Source organism: Wickerhamiella sorbophila (genome assembly GCF_002251995.1).
Source record: "Wickerhamiella sorbophila strain DS02 chromosome Unknown contig3, whole genome shotgun sequence".
In the NCBI taxonomy this organism is placed as follows: domain Eukaryota; kingdom Fungi; phylum Ascomycota; class Dipodascomycetes; order Dipodascales; family Trichomonascaceae; genus Wickerhamiella; species Wickerhamiella sorbophila.
The window spans coordinates 276680-303330 of NW_020194004.1; the positions used below are offsets into that span (position 1 = coordinate 276680).

Here is a 26651-nt window from a genome sequence, read left to right on the forward strand (position 1 = left end):
GTGCTTAAGCAACGTGCTTGTCTTTGCGCTCAGGACGAGGCATAGGTACATTTGGTTGAAGCATCGTACGTTTGGATAGCTTACTGTTGCCAGAGCGGCATTTGATACCGTTGATAGTATTGAAAGAAGATGTGTAACAGTAGTTCTCCATACGACAATTTTCATCGTGACAAAGAGGAGCGTAATTAGTGCGACGATACTGTAACGAAGAGTACTCTTGAGCCATCCGGGGGTCATCCCGAATACCAGTCGACACTTGATGCCAGAACTGACCATTGAGGGGTGTGTTCTCATCCCAATCGAAATACTTGGTATAAGTTTCACGAGCACTATACTCGAACTGCCAGTTAACCTGGGACCCGCTAGAAATATCACCATAGTAGGTGACAGAGTCCATAACCTGATAGGTTTTATCATCCACAACATAATATCTCCAGCTAGGATTGTACTCACTCAGTGGAGTAATAGAAGGTGCAACCCAAACTGTATTAATTGCATTCTCGATCGTCTTGGCAGTTCCATCGCCGGCGTACATTACAGTGAACTCATCCTGATGGGTGTGTCCGAAAAACAAAGCAGCAATATTATCGTTATATCGCTCAACAATCTGGGTGAAAACCCAAGTTTGAACAGGTACCGCATCGTCGGGAAGCCCACCAGGAGGAACATGTCCGATGATCCAGGCAAACTTACCATTCTGCTCGCAGTCATCGAGTTCGTCGACGAGGAATTGAAACATACCGGACGTATCAGCCTCATAGAGGTTGTTGTAATTGTAGAGATTGAAACGATACCAGAAATTAGTGTTCAGAGCAATGATCTTGAGGTTGTCTTTAGCCATGACAGAGTATGCGGTGTCGTGGTGACGAACATCGTCTATAGCATCACTGTCCAGCCACCCATCGGACCACAAATATTCCATAAGATTACGGTTGTATTGGTATCGGTCGCCGGCTTTCAAATTCGAAGGAGGATCTTGGGCGTACGGCCAAGAATCATGATTGCCAAGAACTGGATAGGTTGGGATATTGTTCAAGTTTCTCTTGAGCGATGTGAAGGTGTCAATTTCTTCTTGTATCATTTCCTCTTTAGTTAAGAAGACGAGACCATGGTCGACCGCATCACCTGTAAAGATAGAGAAATCATAGTCACTTTGGTTGACAGCAGCATTGGCCAAAGCGTTCTCGAGCAGTAGAGGAGGCGTATCACAGTAGTAATACCCGATCTCGGGAGCCTGCACAATGGGCTTGCCAGGCATCTGAACTGCGCCATTGTAACAGCACATACCGCCAAGATCCATACCAACACAGTTACCTGGGGCACCAGGAACGTAGCTATTCTGCAAATGAATATCAGAGATATGCAGTGCTTTGAAAGTACCACCTGAGGATTCAGGGAGGGGAGGAAGGTTTTCACGTTTAGCAGGAATAAGGGTTGAGACATCAGGGGCGCGAAATTCAGGAATAGGACAGAGGGAGCCAAGCAAGAAATGACAGAAATAGTCACCATCTTGACCTTGGGTATCCATGATCTCAATAGCATCAAGAAAATCAGTACCCAAACCAAGGGTGCCGCTAAGGCCAGGAACTTTATTCAAAAAGTTTTGGCAAAAGCCTGCAAGCAAACCAGATGTGCAAGCCTTCTCGACGACCCTGAGTGCCATATTCCGAGGAAGATTTCTGGAGGCAGTCCGCAGAATTGTGAGCACATCTTTACAAGCACCGCATGTGAATGTGTTCTGCTCAAGCTTCAGTTGTGCGATTAAGCCACCAGTGGAGTTGGTGTCGCGGTCTACTGGAGTAGCAACGACCGTGAAGACTAAAACAGCAAGAGCCAACAGATTCATTGACTTGGTCTGCAACAATTGAAGACATGTATCACCTATTTATAATAGCTTTGTTTCGGATTCGACGGAAACAGACGTTTCATACCCAAACCCGGGTTGCTCCACATGGGACCTTGTTCGGACGCGAGTTTAAGTCAATCGGTTTACAATTCAAGGGTTGGACCGACTGGAGCACCCCAGAAGTTACACATAGGTCCATATCACTCTCAGGGCCATATTATCCGGGAAGATTATTTGAAAATGCAGATCGTTCGTGTCGTGCCTCACAGATTCCTTTCATCGGATCATGCACATCGTGGTCGGACCTGCATATGATTATTAGGGAGCTGCGAATGCATTATCAGATTTAACCTGTTTAGGCAGGTCGGACGTTTGTGAAAAGACGACTGCTACAAAGCGATGTGGTCGCAGCCTGACATCCGCACCAGTTTGTTGAGCTCGGAAACACATTCAAGGGCAGTTGTGTGCGATGAACTGCTCAAAGACTAGTATGCGTGCCCCTGCATTCAGGACAGGACGAATAATCGTCGTAAACCCCAAGTATGAAAGGCAACAAAACTTCAATAATATCCTACTAACACTCGCTATAAATAAATTATTTTAGAAAGTGGTCTTCTTGCCCTGGAATCCACCAGAACGAGGAGAGTAATTGCTGGGGCCAGGCGAGCCGCGAGAAGGAGTGCTCTGGCGGCTGCCACCACGGCTGCCACCACGGCCGCCAAACGAGCCGCCACGGTTGCCGCCACGGTTGCCACCGAAGGAGCCACCACGGTTGTTGTTGCCGCCGAACGAGCCGCCCTCGCGAGGGACGGAGTAGTCAAGACGAACAGCACGGCCGCTGATGTACTCACCGTTCAAAGCCTCCAAAGCGGCCTTGGCGTCATCGACGCTACCGAACTGAACATAGCCGAAGCCTTTGGGCTGCTGGGTCTCGGGGTGGGTGGGGACGCGGATAGTGAGAACGTTACCGTGGTTGCCGAAGATCTCGAAAAGCTCGTCACGGTTGACCTGGAAGGAAAGGTTGCCAACGAAGAGAGTGTCCGAGGGCTCGGAGAGCTGATCATTGAACTGGCGAGCACGGGTGTTAACACGCTCGACAGGGGCCTTACGCTCGGAATTGGACAAATCAACGCGGATAGCACGGCCATCAATCTCCCGCTCGTTCATGGTCTCGAGGGCCTTGGTGGCATTTTCTTCGGTGTCGAAGTCAACGTAGCCGTAACCCTTGGAGCGACCGGACTCACGCTCAGTGATAACACGAGCACTCAAAACACCGGGAGTGGTAGACTGGAAGTCCTCGTAGAGCCAAGCGTCGTCGACGTTCCAGGACAAGCATCCAACGAAAACGGTTGCACCGGGGCCGTCAGTCTTTTGCTTTTTAGAAGGAGTAGACTCCTCGGCGTCGTCAGCGGGGCGCTTCTTAGAGGGCTTCTCATCCTCGGAAGAGCTGGACGAGCTGGACGAGGACTTCTTCTCTTTCTCTTCATCGTCATCAGAGTCGTCATCAGAGCTAGAGCTGGAGTCAGAGTCGGAGCTGGAGTCCTTGGACTCCTTCTTAGGCTTCTCCTCATCTTCGGATTCGGAGCTAGAGCTGGAGCTGGAGCTGGATTCCTTCTTGGGCTCTTCAGCTTCAGACTCGGAGTCGCTGGAGGAATCGGAATCAGAGCTGGAGCTGGAGCTAGAGCTGGAGCTAGAGCTGGAGCTAGAGCTGGAGCTAGAGCTAGAGTCAGAGTCAGAGCTGGAGCTAGAGCTGGAGCTAGAGCTGGAGCTAGAGCTGGAGCTGGAGCTGGAATCAGAATCAGCATCGGAATCAGAGTCGGAATCAGAGTCAGACTCCTCCTCCTTCTTCTTCAACTCGGCCTTCTTGCTTACCTTGGACTTGACCTTAGGCTCGCTCTTGCTTTTGCTAGTTTTAGAAGCAGATTTTGACACAGACTTTTCTTTAGAACCCATGCTGTAGAGATGAAAAATTTCGCTTAGATAATTTTTTTTATAAACCGTCCCAAACCAGATGTGTTCATCACGTGACTACCAACCCTAGTTTGTATCACGTGACGATAAGGGACGCTTGTTCCCCACATCGACGCAGGAAGGCAATTGTCTTGTTTGCATAGGGAATATCATTATTAAATATCAAAAAATAAATACATTTATATGTTTGCGAATGAGAATGAGAAGAAGTATCTCACGGTGTGGGCGCGCGGCGGCTAGTGCTGTTGGCCTGGGGTAGCGACGCGATTCTCTTCTTGAGAGCCTGAACACGCAAGGCGATCTTCTCCATCAACGCATCAACCATTGTCTTGTCGTCCACGCTCAGGGCCTCGTCTGGCTTGCTTCCATCAAGCAGCGCACGTAGCATCCACACAGCTGTTCCGTAGTTCACTTCACAGGCCGCCAGGTCACTGGAGCTCATTTCTTGAACTGCCGCCGCTCGAGCCATCTCCAGGGCACGATCGAACAGCAACTTCTCCGCTGAAACATGCTGCGCCGGGGAGAAGTTGTCTTCCGCGCCATTCAGGATCAATTGACGTGCAGATTCAGCCCGCTCAACTGTCTCGTTGAATCGGTCCCGAATGTACTGGACAATGTTGTTGATCGTCGGAGTTGCTACTGGCGTGTCACTACCAGCCCACCACTTCTGTGCCTTTTCCATAGCTCGCGAGTACAAGCTGGCAGCTTTGAGGTACAAAGCTAGCGCCTCCTGAGCAAGGACATCCTGCAGGGTTGGGTCTGACACTGGAGACGAAACCTGGAACCGGGATGCAGCTGAGGATTCGACACGCGACTCAACTCCACTGAATTTGATATCGGCATACAGACCAACAACTTTTCCCATGGCCGCGAGATCGCTGAGTTCCTGAGCGAGGGTCTTTTCGCTATCTTCAGTAAGGCTCGGCAACTGGGCAGCCACAGCCGCAACTGCACCAGTAGATGCTTGGGTTGTACGACGGAGTGATGGGGCATTAATTCCACTGACCGAGTCAATTTTGGCGCCAAACAGTCTCGCAGATGACTTAATGAGAGCTTGGGCCAGTGCGTTGGTTGGTGAGGTACCATATGTGATAGAAAGCCGGCGCTTGGGTGTCGGAGCCTTGGCAGGCTTTGCCAGATCGTCGGCCAATGCATTGACCTCGACTGTGCGTTTCTCGATGAGGACGTAAGAGCCGTCGTCTGATCGTTCCGATCGAGCACCGCTAGCTGCGTAGCTGGACCCCATGGACGCAGCACTGCGAGGTGCTGCAGGACTGGTGGCGGCAGAGAGCGGTGGAGACACCATTGCCGTTGGCGACACGGGCAAGCCAGGAGACGATCCAAGGCGGCTAGTGGGCGAATCGGTGAGCACTTGCGACCGAATAAGCGGAGTGGTTGGCAACGAGGGGGCGGCAACGTCGTCCGGCTGCGGTAGCTGGTCCTTGCTTGCCTGGGCAATATACTCCGACACGTACATATTCTCGTCAATCTCTTGGCTGCGTAAAGGGCCGTTACCGATTACGTCCAGAGCCGGATGGGCGAAGAACTCGTCGAATCCCATACGCTCTGCTGGAGACCGTTTGAGCAGCCCCGATACCAATTGCTTCACCTGTTCACCAACAGCTGTATCAGCAGGATACTTGATATTATCTTTTGCCGAATCGATCTTCTTGATAAGGTCCATGTGATTGACGGCAGGGAACGGGGGCTTACCGACGGCCATTTCGTAGACCACAGCACCCACCGACCAGAGATCAGCCTTAGCATTATATTTTTCGTAGTGGAGAATCTCTGGCGCCATGTAGAGGGGGCTGCCGCACAAAGTTTCGGCCATTGAGGTCGCCGGGAGGAACCGGGCAAAACCAAAGTCCGCAATCTTCAGGACCGGGAGCTCCCAGAGTCCCGCATATCCAGCCTCTTGAGCAGCGGACTCTGATTTTGCCGGGGGCCGTAGTAAGAGGTTTTGTGGTTTGATGTCGCGGTGTACGAGGTGGTTCGCGCGCAAGAACTCTAGGGCGCTGGAGAGCTGGCAGAGAAAGTGGCGAACGACCGTCTCATTGAGACCGCCCCAGTCTGGCGAGGGGTATCTTTCAAACATTGCAGCAACCAGTGGTAATGTGCGTATGAGCTGGCTGCGTTTGCGAATAAAATAAGACAGGTCGCCCAACGAGCAGTATTCCATAACGAGATGGAAGTCTGTTTGCGTCTGGACAACCTCAATCAGACTAACGACGTGTGGATGCTTGAGCTTTTTAAGAATTCTCATCTCAGCCTCAAAATTGTCCAGCAGCCGCTTGTCCTTGTTGAGGTGGGCTCTGTGGACGACCTTGATGGCGACGGCCGTATTTGTTGATTTCTGCAGTCCCTTATACACGGTTGCAAAACTTCCCTTTCCTATGCGTTCACCCTGAGTGAACGCGCCAAGATCAAGTTGTCTTGACATCTTTCAATGTATTCGGCCTATTGTGGCGGCAATCGCTATGTGGGGGGAGTGGAGGGTCTGGGTACTGAACGATTTATTAAGAATATCCCAGCTGAGGATGTCGGAACTGTATGACTGCGTTTGGGAGAAATTACCGCAGCCCGATAACGGGCCGATAAGAAAAATGGGACAATTAGCCAGCGTATTTACCGGCAAAATAGAGCCAATTGAGCCGCCTCTGAGCCCGGATTGGTCCCCGCCAGCCGATCACACAGCCTCCGGCATGTCGATCTGGCAGCCATCCATGGCGTGCGGGCTCCGGCTGACTCACTGTTCGTAATGACTGTTTCGGTAACATGCCAGCCTGAATCCGGAGCTGGCCCATATGACGGCCCTTACCCATCCGCCTCGCATGACCGCAGAGAGAAGGAGCGGTTTAGAATGTTTTGGCTTTGCACAAAGTTTATAGGATAAAATGAGGAATAGAATAACTAGATTACGTCTCCGTTCATATACGAGAACCCACGGAATTGCTCCTGCATATTGGGCGTGAGAGTACTATTCATGGGCGTGAGCGCTGGACACTCCGACGTGAACTCGGTGTCGAAGAAGCGGACATCAGTGGGGCTGTCGATTTCGGGGCGATAGGGGGGTTCGATTTTCAGGCTCAGCAGTGCATCGAAGTCGATGTCGGCAAAGTACGGGTGCTCCATAATCTCCAGTGCATCGCGCGGTCCCGAACCCAAACGACGCTGCGGGTCTCGCGTGAGCAGTTGCTGCAGAATGGACACAGAGTCTCGCTGCATGTGAATAGGGTATAAGGGCTCATCGCTGAGAATTGCGTCGTAGATTTCGTCCTCGTCCTTGCCTCGGAACGGCGACTTGCCCAGCAGCATCTGGTACATGAGAACACCCAGCGCCCACCAGTCGACGCTGCGGCCGTACTTTTGATCAAGGAGAATCTCGGGGGCAATGAAGTCGGGCGTACCACAGAACGTTCCCGTCGTCTTGCCAAAGCCCATATCTTCTTTACATAGACCGTAATCGGCAACCTTGATATGGCCGTCCAGCGTCAGCAAGATATTGTCAAGTTTGAGATCGCGATAAATAACATCATTGTCGTGGAAATGCTTCAAAGCTAGCAGAACCTCTGCGGCGTAGTACTTGGCCCGCTTGGCAGAGAAGCGCTCTTTTTGAATATGGTGCATCAAATCACCTCCGGATATGAAGTCCATCACAAAATAGATGCGGTTCTCAGTTTGGAAGCATGCAAACAAGTTGATGAGGAAGGGATGGCGTTCCCGGTTGGCAATCAAAAACACTCGCTTTTCGGATCGCGTCGATTCAACCTCCCGGTTCTCAATAATGAAGTTCTTTTTCAGCACCTTGATTGCGTACAGCTTCTTGGTTTGCTTGGACTCGGCCAGCATGACTTTACCAAAGTTACCTTTACCAAGAACGGCCAGGAATGAGAAGTCGTCCAAACCAACCTTCCGGCGCCGGCGTTTGGACCCTGCTGGCTCAACCATGGAGTATGGTCTATCAATGGGGCCATCGGACTGACGGCGTTGTTGTGTAAGGGCAGCCGATGCTGCAGCCTGAAGATCGGCCATTGCGTTGTTGGAGGATCCTCTCTGGGCCGTAGCTACAGCAGCGGCGGCAGCAGCCGCAGCATCGGGCATAGTAGTCGTCGTCTTCGAGTCCTGTGCCTTTGGTTGTTTCGGAAGCGTAGGCGCTTCAGGAGCTTTCATCTTGGGGGGTGAGCGGGGCTCAGGAACAGGTGGTCTTACCTGCGGAGGAGGAATTGACGGAGGTTGCTGGGAAGCCTTGGACGCTTGAGGTGGTTCGGATGCTTTCGAGGGAGCCTCAGAAACCTCAGTAGTCTCAGGAGCCTGGACCTGGGGGGCCTGAGGCGTCTGAGAGACATGAGGAAGTTGAGAAGCCAGAGAAAGATCAGACGCAACAGATAGAGACTGTGGAATTTGTTGGCCTTGAGGAACAGGTGCTAAAATCGGCGGTGTTTGCGAAGCAATTGACTGATCAAATGACGCTGTTGAGGACACCTTGGGCAGCGATGCTTCCGCCGATTGCTGCTCATCCCACCATTTGCCTTCCTGTTTCGAACCAGGAATAGGAGGCAAGGGAGCAGATCCCACCTGCTTACGACGAATTGGCTCGGTACGGCTGGAGGGAGCGGGCGACGCAGCGGGAGACAGATTCTTTGTGATGCGGCCAGATGCATAAGGCTTATAAGGAACTTGAGGGAGTTGCTGCTGATGTGCGTATGGTAAGCCTGATTTCTGAGAATGCTTGTGCTGGGTAGATGGGGCCACTTGGGTGGTCTGAGATTTCGGTGAGGACGTCTGCCATGGTTTTGTACCGGCAGCAGCTTTCGTAGCTTGGCGAATACGAGTGGACTTGATTTCAGATATGATTTGAGACGCCATTTCCATAGGCATGCCACAGAAGTTAGGGACATACTTCATACATCCAACGTGGCACATGATACCACACTCTCCACACTTGCGAACATTTTTCTTGCCCAGCGGCAGAATAGAACCACAATGGCAGCACCAGTTTGCCCGCATGTTGCTTGCCGCTTCGAAACGATGCGGGATACGGTGGTTGAGTTGTTCATCCGCGTCGTCTTCTGCAGACGAAGTTGCCATACAGCGGGTGACGACCTTAGAAACGCATTTGCGATGACAGGCAAAGTTGCACTCCTGGCATTGGTACGGATATGTCATGAAATCAGTACAAATAGGGCAGCGCATGATATTGTACAGTTGAATATGGGCAAACTCGTGGCCTTTGACCTCCTGAGTCTCATCGTATTTGCGAACGGCGTTTTGACGACCTAGGCCGTCACGTGCGTAGACAGGACGCACTCCGCTTGTCGACTTGTCAAAGCCCAAACGCAAATAGATGCGGCCAACGGGCTCAAGAATAAACCAGCCCTCCACAGTGGGATCCTTCAAAGAGTCTGTTACAGTCGAGCCGGTGGGTTTAATGCTAAGAGTTGTTCCCGTGGCATTCGAAGAAGGAGCTCCATTAGAGCTGACCAAAGTCGAGCTGCTGGCTGAATCTGAGTGCTGGGCCTGAATAGTGTCCGCATTAGCCCAGCCTGTTTCGGATTCCATGCCAATACGTTTGCGACGAATAGCCTCGACAATGTCGCTGATTCGCATCCAAATAAGAGCAACCGGAAGCCACTCCTCACCATCTGCATCATGGACGACGAACTCAATTTCATTAGCCTTGTCAATGGCGATATGGAACTCCTCGTTGAACACAGACTGCCGGGAAGGACGGGTGTGGGCGACGACCTGATTTTCGATACGCATACTTACCATAGTCTCGGAGGTTGGGGAAGCAAGAGTATGGTCAACGTTCTCGACTTTATGGACGGTGACATGTAGGGTTCCCGTGAAGGGCCGCCGGGCATTAGGAGTATTCATCTCCTCGTAGACCTTTTCGTCGACCTCCTCAATATTCATATCGGCATAGCGTTTAAGAGCACGGGTCAGCAGGGCAATTTTCGCCGCACTTTCCCGCAAATTGGCATCAGCGTCCGCGCGAGAGCGCCGGTCACCTTCTTCCTGATAGAGGTGCTGGAGCTTGACTGTTCCAGCCTTGTACTGCTGTTCGAGACTGAGCTTGAACTCTAGCTGGGGGAGCATCTGCTGGATGAGAGGACCCATGAACTTGTTGTCATCTTTGAGCAGGGTGAGGCGCGTGAAGTTCTTGGGCAATGTCGTGAGGGTCAAGCCCGTTGCTGCCTCGGCGCCACCAGTCTCCCCGGAGCCTCCAGAACCCGCAGTAGTGGAGGCGGCAGACTTACCCGGGCTCACCTGGAGCTCCACCATCTTGCTTTGAAGGTAGCGGATTGCCTTCTCCGCCTGCTGAATACCTAGCTCGAGCTGCTCCAAGACTTGCGGGTTCGTGGTGGACCGCCTCATTGCCTTGTAGCGCTCAATGTACACTTCTTCGCGCATGATTCTTTGTTGAACATCGCTAAGGACGCCGTGGTCCTCGCCATTCGAACTCCTCTGCGAAGGCATTCAGCGACAACAAACAGCACGGGACAGATGACAAATCCTACGATAGGTGGTCGCGAGTCTAAGCGCTCTTGCGTCACGTGACGTACTCATCTTGAAACCTCTCGATGGCCAGCGAGCAGGTGAGCAGGCGTGCCCTGGGAAGGAGGGGAAGCTGGCTACTGCGGCATGCTACAAGCATAAAAAACTAGCATATAATTTAGCCTATAACTCGGTTACAGGAATGCCTGCCGGGCGTATATACAACAGGTCGTAGAGTCGTGACCATCTAATCGTGGGCTTTGGGGTTGATCTTGGGCAGCAGTCGGGCAGAATCGCGGCCCATGCTGTCGGTGGTTTTGCGGCCGTGCTTGCGGTTCAGCATGCAATCCTTGACGGCCTGCTCCAAGGCCACGCACTGAGAAGCACCCTCTGCATAGGACGCCCAGCAGTTGAGCAGGTTGCTCAGCACGCCTACGCACGAGCCGTTGCTCTGGCTGGTCGCTCCACCGCCTCTGCCAAATCGCGACGGCTTTGTTTTGAGCGAAGGCACCTGAGGCAGTTGCTTTCTCGTCATTAAAGGAAGTGAAAAATTCCCCTTACTTAATCGTTATGTACATCCCGACGCTTACTCCCAGAGCCAGTGCGGAGGATAACAAAGCAGTTAGTTCGAAGGGTTGCAACACGACAACAGGAGCTTGCAGTCTCTGCCATAGTGTTTGCGGGGGCTGAGGAGGCTCAATGGCAGGCTGAATGACAGGCTCTTCCACTTCCTCAGGCTGAACGGGGTCGGCTGCCTCGGCGGGGAGCCGAGCATCAAGCGCAGACAGTACCTTCTCTTCAAAGGACCCTACCAACCTGCGTCGCTTCCAAGGCTCCAGACCCAACTGCACAACAAGAAATAGTAAGACGTTAAAAGCCATAAGTAGCACGGTGCCCCATGTGGATACCTGTCGAATTTTATCACTCCATATTTGTTCCTCACGGTATCTTAAACTGATCAGCTGGTGGAGTTGGGCTTGGCAGGCATCATAGTGAGCCTCGCTCTCCAGACTGGCGGCTTTCGTTTGCTGAACCCGCTGCTCCACTAGATGATCCTCGCGAAACAATTGCGTGAACCGTTCTAAGTCTTGCGAGCTCCAGTCGTGTTTTCGTTGTAACAGCTCGTTCACTTCCCGCTGGCTCGCTGACCGCTCCGTCACCGCTCGCTGATAGGCTGCATTGGCAGATTCCCGGAGCTCTCGACTTTTCTTAGCATTCTCTTCCGCCTCGGCAATTCGTCTTTTCAGTTTCTCGATTTCGCTGTACCCAGAAACGTCGTTCACTCGTTGTAAAACCGCCATTATCTTGAGCTGGGTCCGATCTAGAAACGCGGTGGTTTTCTTGCCCAACGGCGATCTTCTCGCCTCTTTCTCAGACGGAAGCTGGTGTTTTGGTGCTGCATTCGTTATGTAGCGACAACGAGCGGGCCTCAAAAAGCCTCCTGGAACTCGCAATAGCCGAAACATAAAGCGAGCACTGATTATCCAATTGTCCAAGTTCCACTGGATACATGAACTTTTCTCTGAAAAAGCCTACCAAGGCGCCGCCGAGCCGAAAGAAACTTGGAGAGGAAGAGGAACAAACAGAGCAGCCCCAGAAAGTCCGTCAAGTCGAGGCTGTCAAGTCCCACGACCCAGAGATATGCCTGCCTTCCAACTCAGGCTGGATCCTTGCTGCGGCCGATAAACAAGAAAAGCATTCAATTGATCTTGAAACGGCAGTTGAACAAAACAAGTACCTCTCAAAAGAAGCAGTTGAAGATATGCTGTACGAGCAAGGCCTTCAGGAGCATCCTGATCCACCCACTGCCAAGGAGTACGACGAGTTATCCGTAGACGATTTTGGTGCTGCTCTGCTACGAGGACTAGGAAAGGACCCAGGGTCAATAGAAACGGCCAAGGAAAACACGAGCTCCCAGGCTAGAATGTCTACACATTTAGGGGTAGGTGCCAAACCAGGCACGGTGGCCAGCGGGTTGATTGTTCCGTTGACGAAACGACGCAAGAAAACTGACCACAGCAAATCAGACAAAATAATTTTATAATTTTATTTATTTTAACGCACTTTGAATATTCACCTGCTGACATGGACTCGAAGCGACTGAAGACGGAGCCGGAAGAAGTCGATGAATTCGCCGAGCCAATCGACGAGTTGATGCCCGCTCAAGTTGCTGAAAGCATTGTTTCTAACCCCAACAACCAGGACGAGCATCTACTGTCTATCCTGAATGCAAGTTCGGACGATGATCTAGACCAAGACGAGCGCGGAAGCCATTCAGAGGAAGAAGAAGTGGACGACGACGAAGACGATTGGCAAGACGAGCTCATTGAAGAAATGGAAAAGGCTCTTGATTATAAGGGCGAGTCGCAAACGCCAGATGGGGTTCCGCTGTTGGTGATGCCTGCAGACATCGTCAAGCAGATTCGAACTGATCTATTCACCAGTGGTCCTTTAGTGTTCACGGCGAAATACCTGATTCAAAGCCGCGAATATAGCCCTGCTGAGCTGCTCTCTTCTCTTGGGTTCAGGCTGCCTCTTCCAGTGGTTGAAAAGTACTCAAGCTCTCAGCTCGCCTTGATGCTGCAGATAGCCATGCGGCACGTGCTATCAAAAAGGCAGCGCCTGGACTCTCCACGGACTATTGACCAAGTCGTGGAGCTCATCAAGAACGCCAAAAACATCATTGTTCTTACCGGAGCAGGCATTTCTACGTCTTTAGGTATCCCCGATTTTCGATCAGATAACGGCCTCTATGCTCAGCTCGAGCATCTAGGACTAACTGATCCGCAAGAGGTTTTTGATATCAACTTGTTTAGAGAAGATCCGCGAATTTTCTATTCAATTGCTCGCAAGGTGTTGCCCGAATCGACTAAATATTCGCCCACCCATCGGTTTATCAAAATGCTTGACGAGCGAGGCAAATTGCTGCGCAACTACACGCAAAATATCGATAATCTGGAGCATTATGCAGGCCTGGCTCCAGAAAAGCTCGTGCAATGCCACGGATCGTTTGGTACTGCCCGTTGCATGTCTTGCAGTAAGCAGATCCCCGGCGAGTCAATATACAAAGAGATCCGCGAGGGCATCGTGCCGAAATGTCCTGATTGTGCAAAGAAGCGAAAACGAATGGAGGATGATGAAAACGCCTACGGCGACGAAAGCTTTGGAGTGTTTAAACCAGACATCACCTTCTTTGGCGAGGCCCTGCCTGACCGGTTCGAGGATATGCTAGTGAAACAAGGCGATGCTCGCAACTGCGATTTACTCATTTGCCTGGGCACTTCGCTGAAAGTAGCTCCTGTTTCTGAAATTGTCAAGATCGTGGGCTACGACGTTCCGCAGATTTATATTTCAAGAACGCCGGCGAGACACCTGAACTTTGACGTCAGTATGTTGGGCTCTTGTGATCAGGCTATTGAATTACTGTGTGATTTGCTGCAATGGCCTATCGACCATGAGATGGCGACAAGGCCGCCTGGAATGGATCAGAACAAGTACCCGGGAGGAACTATAGCTGGAGAGGACGGGGTTTATAAGTTCATTCCTGATGAACAAGAGGTGAAGGAGGAGGTCAATCAAGAAAAGTCCATTCATGACGCGGCCGAAGAGGCTGCAGAGGCCGCAATAGAGGCATTAGAACATTCATCTGCTCCTTCAGCCGCCACAACGCTTTCGCATTTAAATCCAGCCCTCTAAAGCTCTCAAAGCATTATTGAGCCTACGGCGGGCCTCGGGTCGTTTCCCCTCGTCTAGATCAATTTCCACCGTGATTTTGCTCAGGGTATCCACAAAGCGATTTAAAAGCTGACGCTCTGCAGCTGGAAGTTTGAATTCGTCGAGCGTGTAGTCTGGCTTGGTTTCCAGCAGGTTCTCAATACTGCTTTGGCGGAAGTTTCGGCGTTTGATTTTGCGTTTGGACGATCTGCGAGGTGGCTCGGGTACCTGCCCCTGATCCAGATCAATTAAGGGAGGCCGTTCCTGAGTGGGGGCTGGCCTTGGGCCGCTTGGTTTTCGGCGCTGCGGAGTGGGAGTGGGAGTCGTCGTCGTCGTCGTCGTCGTGGGCATGGTCATTTTATCGTCGTCCGGGAGTGCTACTTTCTTGATCCGGCTCGATAGAGGGGTCACTGAAGGAACTGCTGGCGGTGGCTCTTTGGGCACTTTAGATGGAGTTCTGAGTGGCGTGTGTTCGTTGAGATCAATTGAACCACCGTGGACAGATGCTCTATGGCTGTGCAGTGAGACACGGTTGTCTCGGAGCCGGGGCATGTGCCGCCGGACCTCGCCCTCTTCAGTGTGGTCTGACCAGGACAGCTTGCGGAGGTCTCGCTGGGGCTCGCTCGAAGCCAGCACTAGATTTTCGTCACTCGACTGCATGGGGGACGCCACGTACGGTACCTCGCCTTCGTTTGCTGTTTCGAAGCAGTCGCTGCTCGAGTAGTTTTTGTAGCTGTAATTTAGGGGTGCGGAAAACGTTCTGCGGTCTGCCTCGTGCGGGTGCGCGTCGGTTGCGGGCAGAACGTCCGACTGAGACCTCGCGTGTAAGTTACTTTTCTGCCAGAGCTCCTCAAACTCGTTGAGGATGCTGTTCAGCCCGTGAATCGAGTTGCGGGACCGGTCGATTGCCTCTGTCCCGGACGGGCTGCGTCTACGCCTCTGCAAGCTTTCACCAGACGATCTGGCTTCGCTCAAAGACATTTGCGGGGCCACAGTTGGAGAGTGAGCTTGGCAAGGCTTTTGGGAGATCGATTTTCTTTTGCAGGAGGTGTGCATCTAATAATTATTCTCAGAGTGGCTGGTATACTAGGAGCGGGAGGAGAGCGCCGATGTGCAGATGTCTTGATTCATGATTTGTAGCGGTGAGCACAGGCCAGATACTGGGCAATCGTTTAGCCAAGTATCCACGTGCACCCCACTTGCCCGCCAACCGGTGGTACGCGAACCTCAATCCTGCGTGCAGGGAATAAGTCGTCTAGACAGCGGGCTGTCAGGTGGGCTGCATGACCTAACCCCAATACCCAGCGACGTCCAGAGGCGAGCGAGTGAGCGCTCATGGGAGCTCGGGGGCTTACGAGAACAAGTAAAAAATAACCCATGTACAAATATCTGGCGCTGGGAGCTCGAGTGGCTCGACAGCCGCGGCTCTTCTCGACGGCGGCGATAGCACGGAATGCGGAGCAGGACATGGCGGACAAAATTGCCGACGTAGTGCGCATTCAGCCGCTTCCGCGACACAATGAGACGACAGAGACGAAGCGGGCCCGCCTGCTCTACCAGAGCCGCAAGCGCGGCATTCTCGAGTCTGATTTGCTGCTATCTAAGTTTGCTAAGATCTATTTGCCTAAGCTCTCGCACGAGCAGCTGGAGGAATACGACGATTTACTGAACGAACAAGACTGGGATATCTATTACTGGGCCACGAACGCTGAGGGAACGAATCCGTGCCCCGAGCGGTGGGAAAAGAGTCCGATCATGGCGATGGTACGCCAGATCGCTAAGAACGAGGCGCGCGAGATTATGCGGATGCCTGATTTGGAATAAAAATAAACAGGATAAAGGGCCCTGCGCCTTCCCCAGCTTCACATGGGGTACTTGGGATCCCGGCAGTAGGCGCCTTCCAGAAGGTCTTCGAGCTGGGCTACGCGCTGTTCTAGCTCCTTTATCCGTTTCGCGGCAGCCGTCTGCTCCGACTTGAGCATTGTCACATAGGCAACCCCCCGGCGAAGGACATTGGATTTACAGTGCTGGTCCAGCTTGCCAGATCTAGACTCTGGCAGCTCGACGCTCTCGGGCAGCAGCTCGTCGAGCATGCGGATATTCTCGGCAATGGCCTCGCGACGACGCTGCTCTACTAAGTTGTGATTCGATCTACGGCGCCGCGTGTTGGGCTCTGAGCGGGCGCTCCTTGCTCTGGTTTTAGGCTTGGCCATGGCTATGGCGTCGGGGGCGCCTGCCTGGGCTACGGGCGGAGGGATCACCCGCCCGACATTCATCCACGGCATTGCCTCAGGAGGAATATCGCTGTTCTGCCGCGGTGGAGACGCCGGAACACGCACCCCAGACGGCCCCTGTGGATAGTGCTCCGTCCTTAGTTTGTACAGATCAGCCTGAAGAGGGTTGAGCATATCGTGGGCTGTTGCTTGCTAAAACACTTGGGGTTGTGTGTTGTTTATGTCCGATCTACAAAGATACCGCTTGGTAAAAGGATCGGTAATTGAATATGTGCTCGCAAAGCGCCGTGGCAGGGCCTGCAACCCCACACTCTTTTCTACACCTTCCTGGGTAGGCTTCCCCTCATCCCAAACCATAGGCCCTAACCCTGCTCGCTGTAGTCGGGGTTGGATATTGGGGGGCCTTGACGACGGGATACGAGGACAATTTTGTCATTGGGTTCTACTACATATTGAGCATGCTATAAACTGTGAGCAAATCTTATTTTTTTCAGTAAAGTTACCCCCGGCCTCTTCGAACAATCTCTGTAGTCGATTAGAAAACAAGCCGGTTGGTGGGGGTATGAGGGGGGAGAATTAGGTCAATCTTTAAGATTCGCCGGTCTTTTAGCAATCTGCGCGGTCTGCGTTTGTTTGTGCCGTCCGGGGCCTGCTTGCATGCCCTCGAGCTCACTACGAATCTTTAGCCTCAATTGCCCTTAACACCCGTCGCCCGGGGGACTCACCGTCGTCTATCCTCACTGCAGACCTCCCACCCACCGGTCGCCTTACGTCATGTCTGAAAATGTGTTTCGTGCCCAGCTATCCTCGTGGCGAAACAGTGCGAGCGTGATCTCCCATAGTGCCGCGGCCGAGACAGAATCGTTTTTTTCAAAAGTCAAGGGATTCAATCCTTTTGCCAGGACCGGACTACGTCTGCCTCTCACTGAGCGCGCTGAAGATGAGCCGCTAGAGGAACCGAGCTGGTTTACGTTGTCTCGTTGGGACCGCTTGCTGGTCTTTGGTGCTTGTTTGCTAGGTGCAGTCGCGCTGTTTGCTCTGTGCTTTGCCTTGCTGCCGGTCCTGGCCGTCAAACCGCGCAAGTTCGCTACTATTTGGTCCCTGGCCAGTCTGCTGTTTATCATTTCGTTCGGCGTTCTCCAGGGCCCTGTAAATTATCTCATTCATCTGGTCTCACCTGGCCGTATTCTATTCACAATTGCATATTTCGGATCCATTGTTCTCACCCTGGTTTTCAGCATGGGTCTTCGCTCCACCATACTGACTTTACTGGCCATCATCGTTCAAATGATTGCGGCAATCTGGTATACGGTCTCTTACTTCCCCATGGGTACTCAATCGCTTAAATTCGCTTCCCGTGTTGGTGCTCGCCAGGTCACGTCGTGGATCAACTCATAAAATGACATTACCCTAATTTATATACAAGCTCCATGCGTGAGTCAAAGCTGGACTACTAATATACACCTTAGAATAGTGTGATATCTTGCATCTGGTTCCTGATAGTCAAGCCGGAACGATAGCAGTTTCAAACCACAGTCTCCAAGCTGACTTGGATGCAACGCATCGAGCGGCAATTTGGCGAGGCATGATTGAGTTTAGATTTATGGATCAATGGACACTCCACCTCAAACAGAGGCCTCATAAACCAGATCAAATCACAATGCAAACAGGAGGCAAAGCTTCTATTGAGCGATTCGATGGTTACATAGACTTGCAGACAAATCAGTTAAATATCAAATAATATGAAACATCATGAAACAAAAAGGTACTCCAGAGCTCCATACACAATTTTATTCTCTATATACGTCTTCCTTTTCCAATAGCACAAACTATCCCCACACACTATCCGTGATTAGTCATCAAACATACTCTGCTCGTGCTCAAGAAGCCTCACGCTCTCTGTCAGCCTAACATGTCTGAGCTTCAAAGTCCGAGCGAAAAAATCGGACGGATTGGAGTCTGTGCTCTAGAGCACAAAGCTCGCTCAAAACCCTGCAAGGCAATCCTCAGCAACCTGCTCAGAGATAGTGATTTCGACATTGTCATGTTCAATGACAAAATCATCCTAGATGAACCAGTTGAGGCGTGGCCCAAATGCGACTTTTTGATTTCCTTCTTTTCAAAGGGATTCCCTCTCCAAAAGGCTATTGACTACGCCAATCTGCACAAGCCGTTCCTGGTCAATGATCTGATCATGCAAAAAGTGTTGTGGGACCGTCGTTTGGTGCTCCGCCTCTTGGAAGCCGCTGATGTTCCCACTCCACAACGACTGGTGATTTCTCGAGACGGTGGCCCAATTGTGGACGACGCCGTGAAAGCTAAATTGGCTCAACATGGTGTCAATCTCACTCCGGAAAAAGAGCCAAAGTTCGAAATGGTCGATTACGACACCCTTCGTTTGGAGGACGGCCGCGCCATCACCAAACCGTTTGTCGAAAAACCCGTAGATGGCGAGGACCACAATGTCTATGTGTACTACCCGGAAAAATCCGGTGGAGGTGGAAGACGGTTGTTCCGCAAAGTGGGCAACAAGTCTTCAGAGTACGACCCTGATCTTGTGTCCCCACGTACTGAAGGGTCCTATATCTATGAAAAGTTCATGGACACTGATAATTTTGAGGATGTCAAGGCCTACACGGTTGGATCTGGGTATTGCCATGCTGAAACCCGAAAGTCTCCCGTTGTTGATGGCATCGTGCGCCGTAACCCTTACGGTAAAGAGCTCCGCTTTGTAACAAAGCTCAGCGACGAAGAACGACGCATGGCTGCAAATATTGCAATTGCATTTGAACAAACCGTTTGCGGCTTTGATCTGCTGCGTGTTCGTGACAAGTCCTATGTTATCGATGTCAACGGCTTCTCGTTTGTAAAAGACAACGAAGAGTACTATGAGAGCTGTGCGAATATCTTGCGAGAAATGTTCATTAAAGCTTCTCACGCTAAAAAGAATCTGCCCCTGGCGACTCAGATTCTGCTCAATTCAAGCGACAGTAGTACTAACGAACAGAACTGGGTCTTGAAAGCTCAGATCACTGTTATTCGTCATGCCGACCGGACCCCAAAACAAAAATTCAAGTACTCTTTCAAGTCTAAGATCTTTATGGACTTGCTCCAGGGCCACCGGGTCGAAGTTATCATTCGGGACAAGAAGCATTTGCGTCGACTTTTAGATATCACAAACGAAGCAATTGCAACAAAGGCCGAAGATCCCAAAAAATTGGCGCAGCTCAAGCTTGCGTTAGAAAAGAAGATGGACCTTCCTGGCACCAAGGTCCAGATTAAACCGGGGTTCAAAGATAAGCAGCCAGATGCTCCTTTGGAGAAGGTGCAGTTCATTGTAAAATGGGGCGGCGAACCTACCCACTCTTCTCAGTACCAGTCACAAGAGCTCGGTGAACAATGGCGAAAAGACATGCGACTTTTGAACTCAAAGACGTTAGAAGATACTGTATTTTACTCCTCCTCTGAGCGACGAGCTACTGCAACCGCTCAGATTTTCGCAAATGCTTTGCTACAGCGTGAGGTCGACCCGAGTGAGCTGCATGTGGTTGAAAACCTTCTGGATGACTCTAATGCTGCGAAAACTCTGATGGATGCTGTAAAGAAGCGACTTAAACTCATGCTTCGGAAGGGCCTTAGCCCTCCCCCTCAATTCGCATGGCCCGAAAAAGTGCCCCAACCTTTTGTGGTTCTTTCTCGAGTCGTCGAGTTGATGAAGTACCACCGCATGATTTTGAACTGGCACTTTGAGAATGATGATGTAGAATCGTTCCAAGAACGCTGGTGCTGCAATGAAGATCCAATGCTTTTCCGTGAACGGTGGGAGAAGCTCTTTGCCGAGTTCACCTCCGTCGAAAAAGTTGATCCATCCAAGATCAGTGAACTTTATGACACAATCAAGTTCGACGCCCTGCACAACCGATCATTCTTGGAGCACGTCTTCGAGTACCCCAGTGATGCAAAGGTTGATATTTCGCTGCCTGAAGCCGAGGCTGCTATGCCTAGCGTTATTCCAAATGAGGCAGAGTACAGCGGTAAATTCAAGTTTGTTCAGGCACCAATGACTCTGTTCGATAGACCCGAGTATGCGAAACTTCGCGAGCTCTATTTGTTGTCCAAGATCTTGTTCGACTATATTTGCCCGCAAGAGTACGGTATCACAAACGATGAGAAACTCGATATTGGCCTCTTGACGAGCCTACCTCTCCTCAACAAAGTTATTGAGGACTTGGAGTACAACTGTTGTGCTGAACAGGGTCGGTCGTTCTTCTATGTTACCAAAGAAAGCCACATGTATACTCTACTCGGCATCTTGTTTGGCTCGCGACTTCCTACAAAGCTGTCAAGAACCCAGCTCCCTGAACTCGATTACTTGGCCCAGATTTGTTTCGAACTTTACGAGTGTGTGATCCAAGGTGAGAAGCGGCATCAGGTCCGTGTCACAATTTCGCCCGGCTGCAACTCGCTTTCTCCTCTCGATGTGCAGCTTGATAGCAAGCACTGCATCCAGTGCGTTCCCAAGCGCGGCTTAACGCATTACATGGATTTGGATGAACTCATTGAACACTTTAGAGAAGTATCGAGTCGTGTTTGTTTACCCAACAAGTTCCTCCCCGTCAAGATCAGCATTCAGGACCCGCAGGCCTAAAAACTATAACTATTTTTTTGCTATTAAATATACCTAAATCGCAGCCGTTTGCTCGAACAGTGCTGAAATAGACTCGCCATTGTGGTTACGACGAATACACTCGGCAAGAATCGCAGAAATATCGATGATGTGCAGCTTGGGCACAACCTTGGCAATGGGGTAGGTGTTCGTGACGACAATGTGGTCAATGTAAGGTGACTCCGACAGCATTTCGAGCGAGTTGTTGCTGAAAACTCCGTGAGTCGCAACAACATAAACGTCCTTGGCACCGCAGTTGAGGCGGCAGTGTTCTGCAGCGGCAATGAACGACTCAGGGCGATCAATCATGTCGTCAAGAAGAATGGCAGTGCGGCCGTTGACATCACCAACAAGCGCGATAACTTGCTCGGTGGAATAGTCGATTTCTTCGTCGTCGGTCTCAATATGGCCACCAGATCCGCCCAAAGCATAGCCCTCGGGAGCAGCAAGTGCCGCGCTAGATACCTCAGCAGACTCCTCGGCAATGGCCTTGTCATCTTCACTAACAACATGGCCCTTAAGTACACGAGCAATGTGGATGTTAGAGCTGGCAGCCGGCTCAGAAAAGGTCTGGGAGACGGTGGGAGACGAAATAGCGAAATTGCCAGTGTAGTCAATCTCGACCGAGGACGAAACGGGGGAGCTAACTTCGACCTCACCGAAAGTGTTGATGGAGGCAGCCATGGGATTGCTTGGCTCGCTAATGCTATCATCATCGTCCTCGTCATCACCGTGCTGCAAAAGCTTGTTGGTGGTGGGGAAAGCCTCGCGAATGGTGCGATTCTTGGTACGACGGCGATCTGTGTGGATCATCGCAAAGTTCACCTTGAGTGCATCGGCCAAAGCGGTAACCCGCTTGGTTCCTCCCGGGTTCTTGGACACAATGACTGCGTTGCGGTAGTCAGGAACGTTCTGACGAATCCACCAAGCAAGAGTAGGGCTTGCAGTCAAGTTGTCAACCGGCTTTGAGAAAAAGCCCTGCATCTGAGAAGCGTGCAGATCCATGGTAATAACGTGGTCGGCACCCGCGTTAACAATGAGGTTGGCAAGCATACGGGCAGTGATAGCCCCACGATGCTTCTTCATCTTTGATTGCTTGGAATAAGGGAACATGGGGATAACCACGGTGATTTTGGAGGCTGATCCACCGCGGCAACCGGAAATAAGAACGAGCATCTCCATGATTTTATCGTTAATGAGATCAGAGCTTCCCATAATGATGATGGCATGGGTATCGCGCACAGAGACACCAATATCGCAGCAGGTCTCGCCATTAGCGAACTTCGATACTTTGCAGGGTGCAGGCTCGACGCCAAGTCGCTCACAGATCACCTTTCCAAGCTCTGGATGGCTAGATCCAACAAAAACTTGACTTTTACGCATAGACGGTGATTGGTAATTTTTTGTTGGATCGCCTAACCCAGTTATAGGCCTGCAACGAGAACCCGGGGGACGAAAAAGACGAAAAACAGTCGAGTTTAGCCAACTTTTTCAGATCGACTCTACAGCTTTTTCATTGGTTTGCATTTCGAAAAAAACTCGAGCCAACTTTAAACGCGAGTACGAAAGTTCTGCACACCTTCCTTCCGAGTCTTGCCGATTACATGAAGCGCAGCCGTAGTCCGTCTCCACAGGGATTCCGGGTCAAGAAGAACTCGCTGCTGCAAAAGGTGCTTGCTGATCCCAAGAAGCAAATGGAGATTGCTAATGAGAATGCAGCTGGAGCCAAGTACGTGATCGACGGCCCTCTGCGTCGGGTACCTCCGTACTACTATACGTACCTGACTTTTGCGAAAGAGCGATGGCTTAAACGCACGCTTTTGGACGTGTTCACAACTGAATTCAGAGATAAAGAAGAGAGCTACTACAAAAAAGCTATTGAGACTGGGCAGGTCACTGTGAACAAGTTAGCAGCAGGCGTTGATCAGGTTTTGAAAAACGGTGATCTCATCAGTCACCGCACCCATAAACACGAACAACCGGTTTCAAGTCGACCCATCAAAATCGTCTATGAAGACGACGATATGGTTGTGATCGACAAGCCCGGTGGCATCCCAGCTCACCCCACTGGTCGCTTCAACTTTAATAGTGTTGTCCAGGCCTTAAAGTACGAACACAACCTGGAATGCCATCCTTGCAACCGGCTGGACCGGTTAACTAGTGGCTTGATGTTTTTGGCAAAAAATCCCAAATTCGCTGAACGAATTGGACAGCAGATCCGTGATAGAGAAGTCTCAAAGCAGTACTTGGCCCGGGTCGTTGGCGAGTTCCCACTGGGAACAGTTGTCTGCGAAGAGCCTGTGTCCACTGTCAATCCTAAAGTTGCTCTTAATATGGTGGATTATAGTGAAACCGGAAAAGAAAGCAAGACAACGTTTCAGCGGGTGAGCTATGATGGCACAACCAGTATTGTGAAATGCCTGCCTCACACGGGTCGAACGCATCAAATTCGTGTTCATTTGCAGTTCCTCGGTCACCCAATTGCGAACGATCCTGTTTATTCAAACCCCCAGGTTTGGGGAGAGACTCTGGGCAAGCTGGCATACAAGAAAATGGAGGTTCCCAATGAGAAGGTGCCCAAAGATGGTGTTGCTGTCGATGTCAAAGAAGTTTCAGTCCGCTTGGACTCTATAGGCAAAACAGAACCCGCCAGATCGTGGTGGGATCAATCACCTGGTGAGAGGCTCAGTGGAGGGAAGTGCGAAGTTTGCTCTTCTCCGCTATACACCGATCCAGGCCCCAATGATTTGGATTTGTGGCTGCACGCAATGAAGTATGCAGCAGACGACGGCAGCTGGTCATTTGAAACCGCTGTACCTGACTGGGCTGCCGAGACGCATAACAAATTCATGGAAATGGCTCTTCGGGAAGCCGAAAAAGCGCCCCTCGTGGACTCAGCTTTTTGTGTGGGTGCAGTTCTTGTCAAGGACGGCCAAGTGCTAGAGACAGGATACACTCGTGAGCTGGAAGGTAACACGCACGCTGAACAGTGCGCCCTTGCAAAGTACGCCGCAAAGCACGACAGCCCAGTGCCAGATGGTACTGTTCTATACACCAGCATGGAGCCATGCTCACTACGTCTTAGCGGCAACGAGCCGTGCGTAGATCGCATTCTGAAAACTCCAATCAAGACAGTCTTTGTGGGCGTGGTCGAGCCCGGCGATTTCGTCAAGGAAAACGACGGCCAGAAAAAACTCGAAAATGCCGGTGTTATCTATCTACATATCCCCGGTTTCGAGGACGAAGCTATCCGCATTGCTAAGCGCGGCCATTCTGATGCTAATTCCTAAGTAGCTTTAAACGCTTGTCTCAGATTCTCATTTGTCATCCGAAATGTCACGAGCACCATCGGACAAAGATGCCACCGCATTTAAGGCGGCCATGAACATGTACGAGGCCAAAAACTACAAGAATGCTCTTGTGGAAGTCGACAAGATCTTGAAACGCAGCCCTACGTATGGCGATGCTCTGTGTCTGAAGGCGTTGGTTGTTTACCATCTAGATCGACGAGACGAATGCCTGCAGTTGGTTCTGAAGGGCACTAAAGAGGCCCCAAATAGCGCTGTTGCTTGGCATATGGCTGGTATCTACTATAAGCTGGTCAAGAACTATCCTGATGCCTTTAAGGCTTATTTGAAGAGCTTCCGTTTGAAAGGCGACAACATCAGTGTGCACCACGATCTGTCTATGCTGGCTATACAACAGCGTCAACTCGGGCCTCTGGACGAAGTTCGCCGCACTATGCTCTCAGGTGGGTTAACCATTCATTTAGTTTGGATCAATCTGGCTGTGGCACAGTACTTGTTACGTGAATACTCTCTTGCCATCGCGACCCTGGACCTGTTTGGTAAACTGATGGACATTGAGGCCCAGCAGGAACCCAGTGGCCAAAAGGCCCCTCTTGCTATCCAAATTGAGCGCAGTGAAATGCTCCTGTTCCAAAATCTGTGTTTTGAAAAAAAAGGCGACTACAAGGCCGCTCTTGACGATCTTGAAAAGAATAAGGCCCAGATCCGCGATAAACTTGCTTACCAGGAGAAGCGTGCATGGTATTTGGCCAAGCTTGGTCGTAAATCCGACGCGGTTCAAGCCTACCGTGATCTCATCAAGCGCAACCCTAACAACGCCTCCTACTATGCGAACTTGGAAGCGATCCTTGAAATTACTGGCTCTAAAAGTCAGCGCGCGACATTTTATCGCTCTTTGGCTAAAAAGTATCCGACTGCTGAAGTCCCCAAACTTGTTCCCTTGTCGTTTTTACAGGGCGATGAGCTGCATGCTCATCTCAAAGACTATGTTGCCGCCAAACTGAAGCGGGGCGTGCCTTCATGCTTTGCATTTGTCAAAGATGTTTACCGTACCAACTACGATATCTCCTTGAAAGTTGGTGATGAAATCGCAGCTGAGTCGGATCCGGAAGACGCCGAGCTTCAGACCGTCCGGGCCATCTTCATTGCCCGTCACCTCTCATATACTAACCGTCATTCCGAGGCATTGAAGGTTATTGAGAATGCCAAACTTCCTGAGATGGCCGAGCTTGTTCTTGCCCAAGCCAAGGTGCTGTCTCGTCAAGGAGATTTTGCAACCGCCGCTCTAATTCTCGAGAAAGCCGCTAACCGTGAACCGGGTGATCGTTTCTTGAATGCCAAAGCTGCCAAGTATGCTCTCAAGGCCAATGATGTGGCCAAGAGTGTTGAAATTGCTTCAATTTTCCCCATCGCCGGTATGCACACTCTTGATGGTATCAAGCATCTGACGGAGCTTGAATCTGTTGACTACCTTGCTCCCTTGGCAGCTGCCTATTCGCGTGTCGCTGACCATGGAATGGCGCTCAAGCGTGCCGAAGGAGTGGTATCTGTATTCGATACCTACTGGAAAGACCAGTATGATTTCCATTACTACGGACCCCGTCGCGGAAGCGTCCGGGCATATTTGGACTTGCTGCAGTGGGAAGACTCGCTCTATTGCCACCCCCGTTATTTACAGGCTGTCGAGGTAGCGGTTAAAGAGTACATTGCCCTGGCGACTGGCGAGGACGACGGCGTAGACGCTGAGACCAAGGCTAAGCTTAAAACCAAGCGGGCTAATTACATCAAGAAAATGGAATCTGAGCCTCCATTTACTCCCAAGGGATTCGATAAACCTGAGGAACGTGATAGCGATCCTTTTGGCCGCGAGTTCCTCGACAAAAAGGCGCCCCTGGACGAAGCCCTGCGGCTGTGGCAACCCCTTGAGCAGGCACGTCCCACCGATATTAAAACATGGCAGCTTGCATTTGAAATCTACCTTGCACAGAACAAGTATGTGTTGGCCATCCAGTCGCTCAAGAAAGCCAAAGATCTAGGTGCACCCTCATCGTATCTTGCATATGCGGGCGCCAAAGCCCGACACCAATTGGAATTGGATGAGACTGCCCTTGAGGTCATTCGTAACCTGCAATTGAAAATGTTGCCTGCCATTGCTCCCGAAGCTGTCGTCACTATGGGCCTTGTTGAGTTTGTTGATAAATACGTCGCTCGTGAGCGTCTTCTATGGGCAGACGCCCGCCACTTTTTGGGCAAAACGGACACGATCGTCAGCGTTCTTGCCACTGAGATTGCTGGTGACATCGATCAGTGCACACAGGCGGCCCTTCAGCTGGCTAAATGGCGGCTGGACTCTACGGAATTCAACAAAGCAGTCAAGGCCAAGTGGCCGAGAGCAAGCTTTTTAAAATAGA

At 51.2% G+C, this 26651-nt stretch overlaps 15 protein-coding genes across 15 annotated transcripts; 7 read left to right on the forward strand and 8 right to left on the reverse strand.

The window, feature by feature from the left end:
• Positions 1-4: 4 nt before the first annotated feature.
• On the reverse strand, positions 5-1846 carry B9G98_02004 (Sphingomyelin phosphodiesterase 2; the record flags this gene model as incomplete). Its single annotated transcript, XM_024808561.1, has 1 exon — positions 5-1846. The coding sequence occupies one exon, from the start codon at positions 1844-1846 to the stop codon at positions 5-7; it is 1842 nt and encodes a 613-aa protein (XP_024664329.1).
• Positions 1847-2446: 600 nt separating this feature from the next.
• B9G98_02005 (Protein gar2) lies at positions 2447-3799 on the reverse strand (the record flags this gene model as incomplete). The annotated part of the gene is made up of 1 exon (XM_024808562.1): positions 2447-3799. One exon carries the CDS (start codon positions 3797-3799, stop codon positions 2447-2449), a length of 1353 nt encoding a protein of 450 aa, XP_024664330.1.
• Positions 3800-4031: 232 nt separating this feature from the next.
• On the reverse strand, positions 4032-6260 carry B9G98_02006 (Serine/threonine-protein kinase ATG1; the record flags this gene model as incomplete). The annotated part of the gene is made up of 1 exon (XM_024808563.1): positions 4032-6260. One exon carries the CDS (start codon positions 6258-6260, stop codon positions 4032-4034), a length of 2229 nt encoding a protein of 742 aa, XP_024664331.1.
• A 470-nt stretch (positions 6261-6730) lies between these two features.
• B9G98_02007 (Protein kinase C-like 2) lies at positions 6731-10300 on the reverse strand (the record flags this gene model as incomplete). The annotated part of the gene is made up of 1 exon (XM_024808564.1): positions 6731-10300. The coding sequence occupies one exon, from the start codon at positions 10298-10300 to the stop codon at positions 6731-6733; it is 3570 nt and encodes a 1189-aa protein (XP_024664332.1).
• A 265-nt stretch (positions 10301-10565) lies between these two features.
• Positions 10566-11784, reverse strand: B9G98_02008 (Sensitive to high expression protein 9, mitochondrial; the record flags this gene model as incomplete). The annotated part of the gene is made up of 2 exons (XM_024808565.1): positions 10566-10829; positions 10903-11784. 2 exons carry the CDS (start codon positions 11782-11784, stop codon positions 10566-10568), a joined length of 1146 nt encoding a protein of 381 aa, XP_024664333.1.
• A 44-nt stretch (positions 11785-11828) lies between these two features.
• B9G98_02009 (hypothetical protein) lies at positions 11829-12362 on the forward strand (the record flags this gene model as incomplete). The annotated part of the gene is made up of 1 exon (XM_024808566.1): positions 11829-12362. The coding sequence occupies one exon, from the start codon at positions 11829-11831 to the stop codon at positions 12360-12362; it is 534 nt and encodes a 177-aa protein (XP_024664334.1).
• A 41-nt stretch (positions 12363-12403) lies between these two features.
• Positions 12404-14014, forward strand: B9G98_02010 (NAD-dependent protein deacetylase hst1; the record flags this gene model as incomplete). Its single annotated transcript, XM_024808567.1, has 1 exon — positions 12404-14014. One exon carries the CDS (start codon positions 12404-12406, stop codon positions 14012-14014), a length of 1611 nt encoding a protein of 536 aa, XP_024664335.1.
• Positions 14015-14027: 13 nt separating this feature from the next.
• On the reverse strand, positions 14028-15013 carry B9G98_02011 (hypothetical protein; the record flags this gene model as incomplete). Its single annotated transcript, XM_024808568.1, has 2 exons — positions 14028-14036; positions 14084-15013. 2 exons carry the CDS (start codon positions 15011-15013, stop codon positions 14028-14030), a joined length of 939 nt encoding a protein of 312 aa, XP_024664336.1.
• A 396-nt stretch (positions 15014-15409) lies between these two features.
• On the forward strand, positions 15410-15856 carry B9G98_02012 (Succinate dehydrogenase assembly factor 2, mitochondrial; the record flags this gene model as incomplete). The annotated part of the gene is made up of 1 exon (XM_024808569.1): positions 15410-15856. One exon carries the CDS (start codon positions 15410-15412, stop codon positions 15854-15856), a length of 447 nt encoding a protein of 148 aa, XP_024664337.1.
• A 38-nt stretch (positions 15857-15894) lies between these two features.
• B9G98_02013 (Transcription factor E3) lies at positions 15895-16440 on the reverse strand (the record flags this gene model as incomplete). Its single annotated transcript, XM_024808570.1, has 1 exon — positions 15895-16440. One exon carries the CDS (start codon positions 16438-16440, stop codon positions 15895-15897), a length of 546 nt encoding a protein of 181 aa, XP_024664338.1.
• A 600-nt stretch (positions 16441-17040) lies between these two features.
• On the forward strand, positions 17041-17664 carry B9G98_02014 (Protein transport protein SFT2; the record flags this gene model as incomplete). Its single annotated transcript, XM_024808571.1, has 1 exon — positions 17041-17664. The coding sequence occupies one exon, from the start codon at positions 17041-17043 to the stop codon at positions 17662-17664; it is 624 nt and encodes a 207-aa protein (XP_024664339.1).
• Positions 17665-18178: 514 nt separating this feature from the next.
• Positions 18179-20914, forward strand: B9G98_02015 (Inositol hexakisphosphate and diphosphoinositol-pentakisphosphate kinase; the record flags this gene model as incomplete). The annotated part of the gene is made up of 1 exon (XM_024808572.1): positions 18179-20914. One exon carries the CDS (start codon positions 18179-18181, stop codon positions 20912-20914), a length of 2736 nt encoding a protein of 911 aa, XP_024664340.1.
• Positions 20915-20947: 33 nt separating this feature from the next.
• B9G98_02016 (Ribose-phosphate pyrophosphokinase 1) lies at positions 20948-22315 on the reverse strand (the record flags this gene model as incomplete). The annotated part of the gene is made up of 1 exon (XM_024808573.1): positions 20948-22315. One exon carries the CDS (start codon positions 22313-22315, stop codon positions 20948-20950), a length of 1368 nt encoding a protein of 455 aa, XP_024664341.1.
• Positions 22316-22536: 221 nt separating this feature from the next.
• B9G98_02017 (Bifunctional protein RIB2) lies at positions 22537-24222 on the forward strand (the record flags this gene model as incomplete). Its single annotated transcript, XM_024808574.1, has 1 exon — positions 22537-24222. One exon carries the CDS (start codon positions 22537-22539, stop codon positions 24220-24222), a length of 1686 nt encoding a protein of 561 aa, XP_024664342.1.
• A 43-nt stretch (positions 24223-24265) lies between these two features.
• Positions 24266-26650, forward strand: B9G98_02018 (N-alpha-acetyltransferase 16, NatA auxiliary subunit; the record flags this gene model as incomplete). Its single annotated transcript, XM_024808575.1, has 1 exon — positions 24266-26650. The coding sequence occupies one exon, from the start codon at positions 24266-24268 to the stop codon at positions 26648-26650; it is 2385 nt and encodes a 794-aa protein (XP_024664343.1).
• Position 26651: the final 1 nt, after the last annotated feature.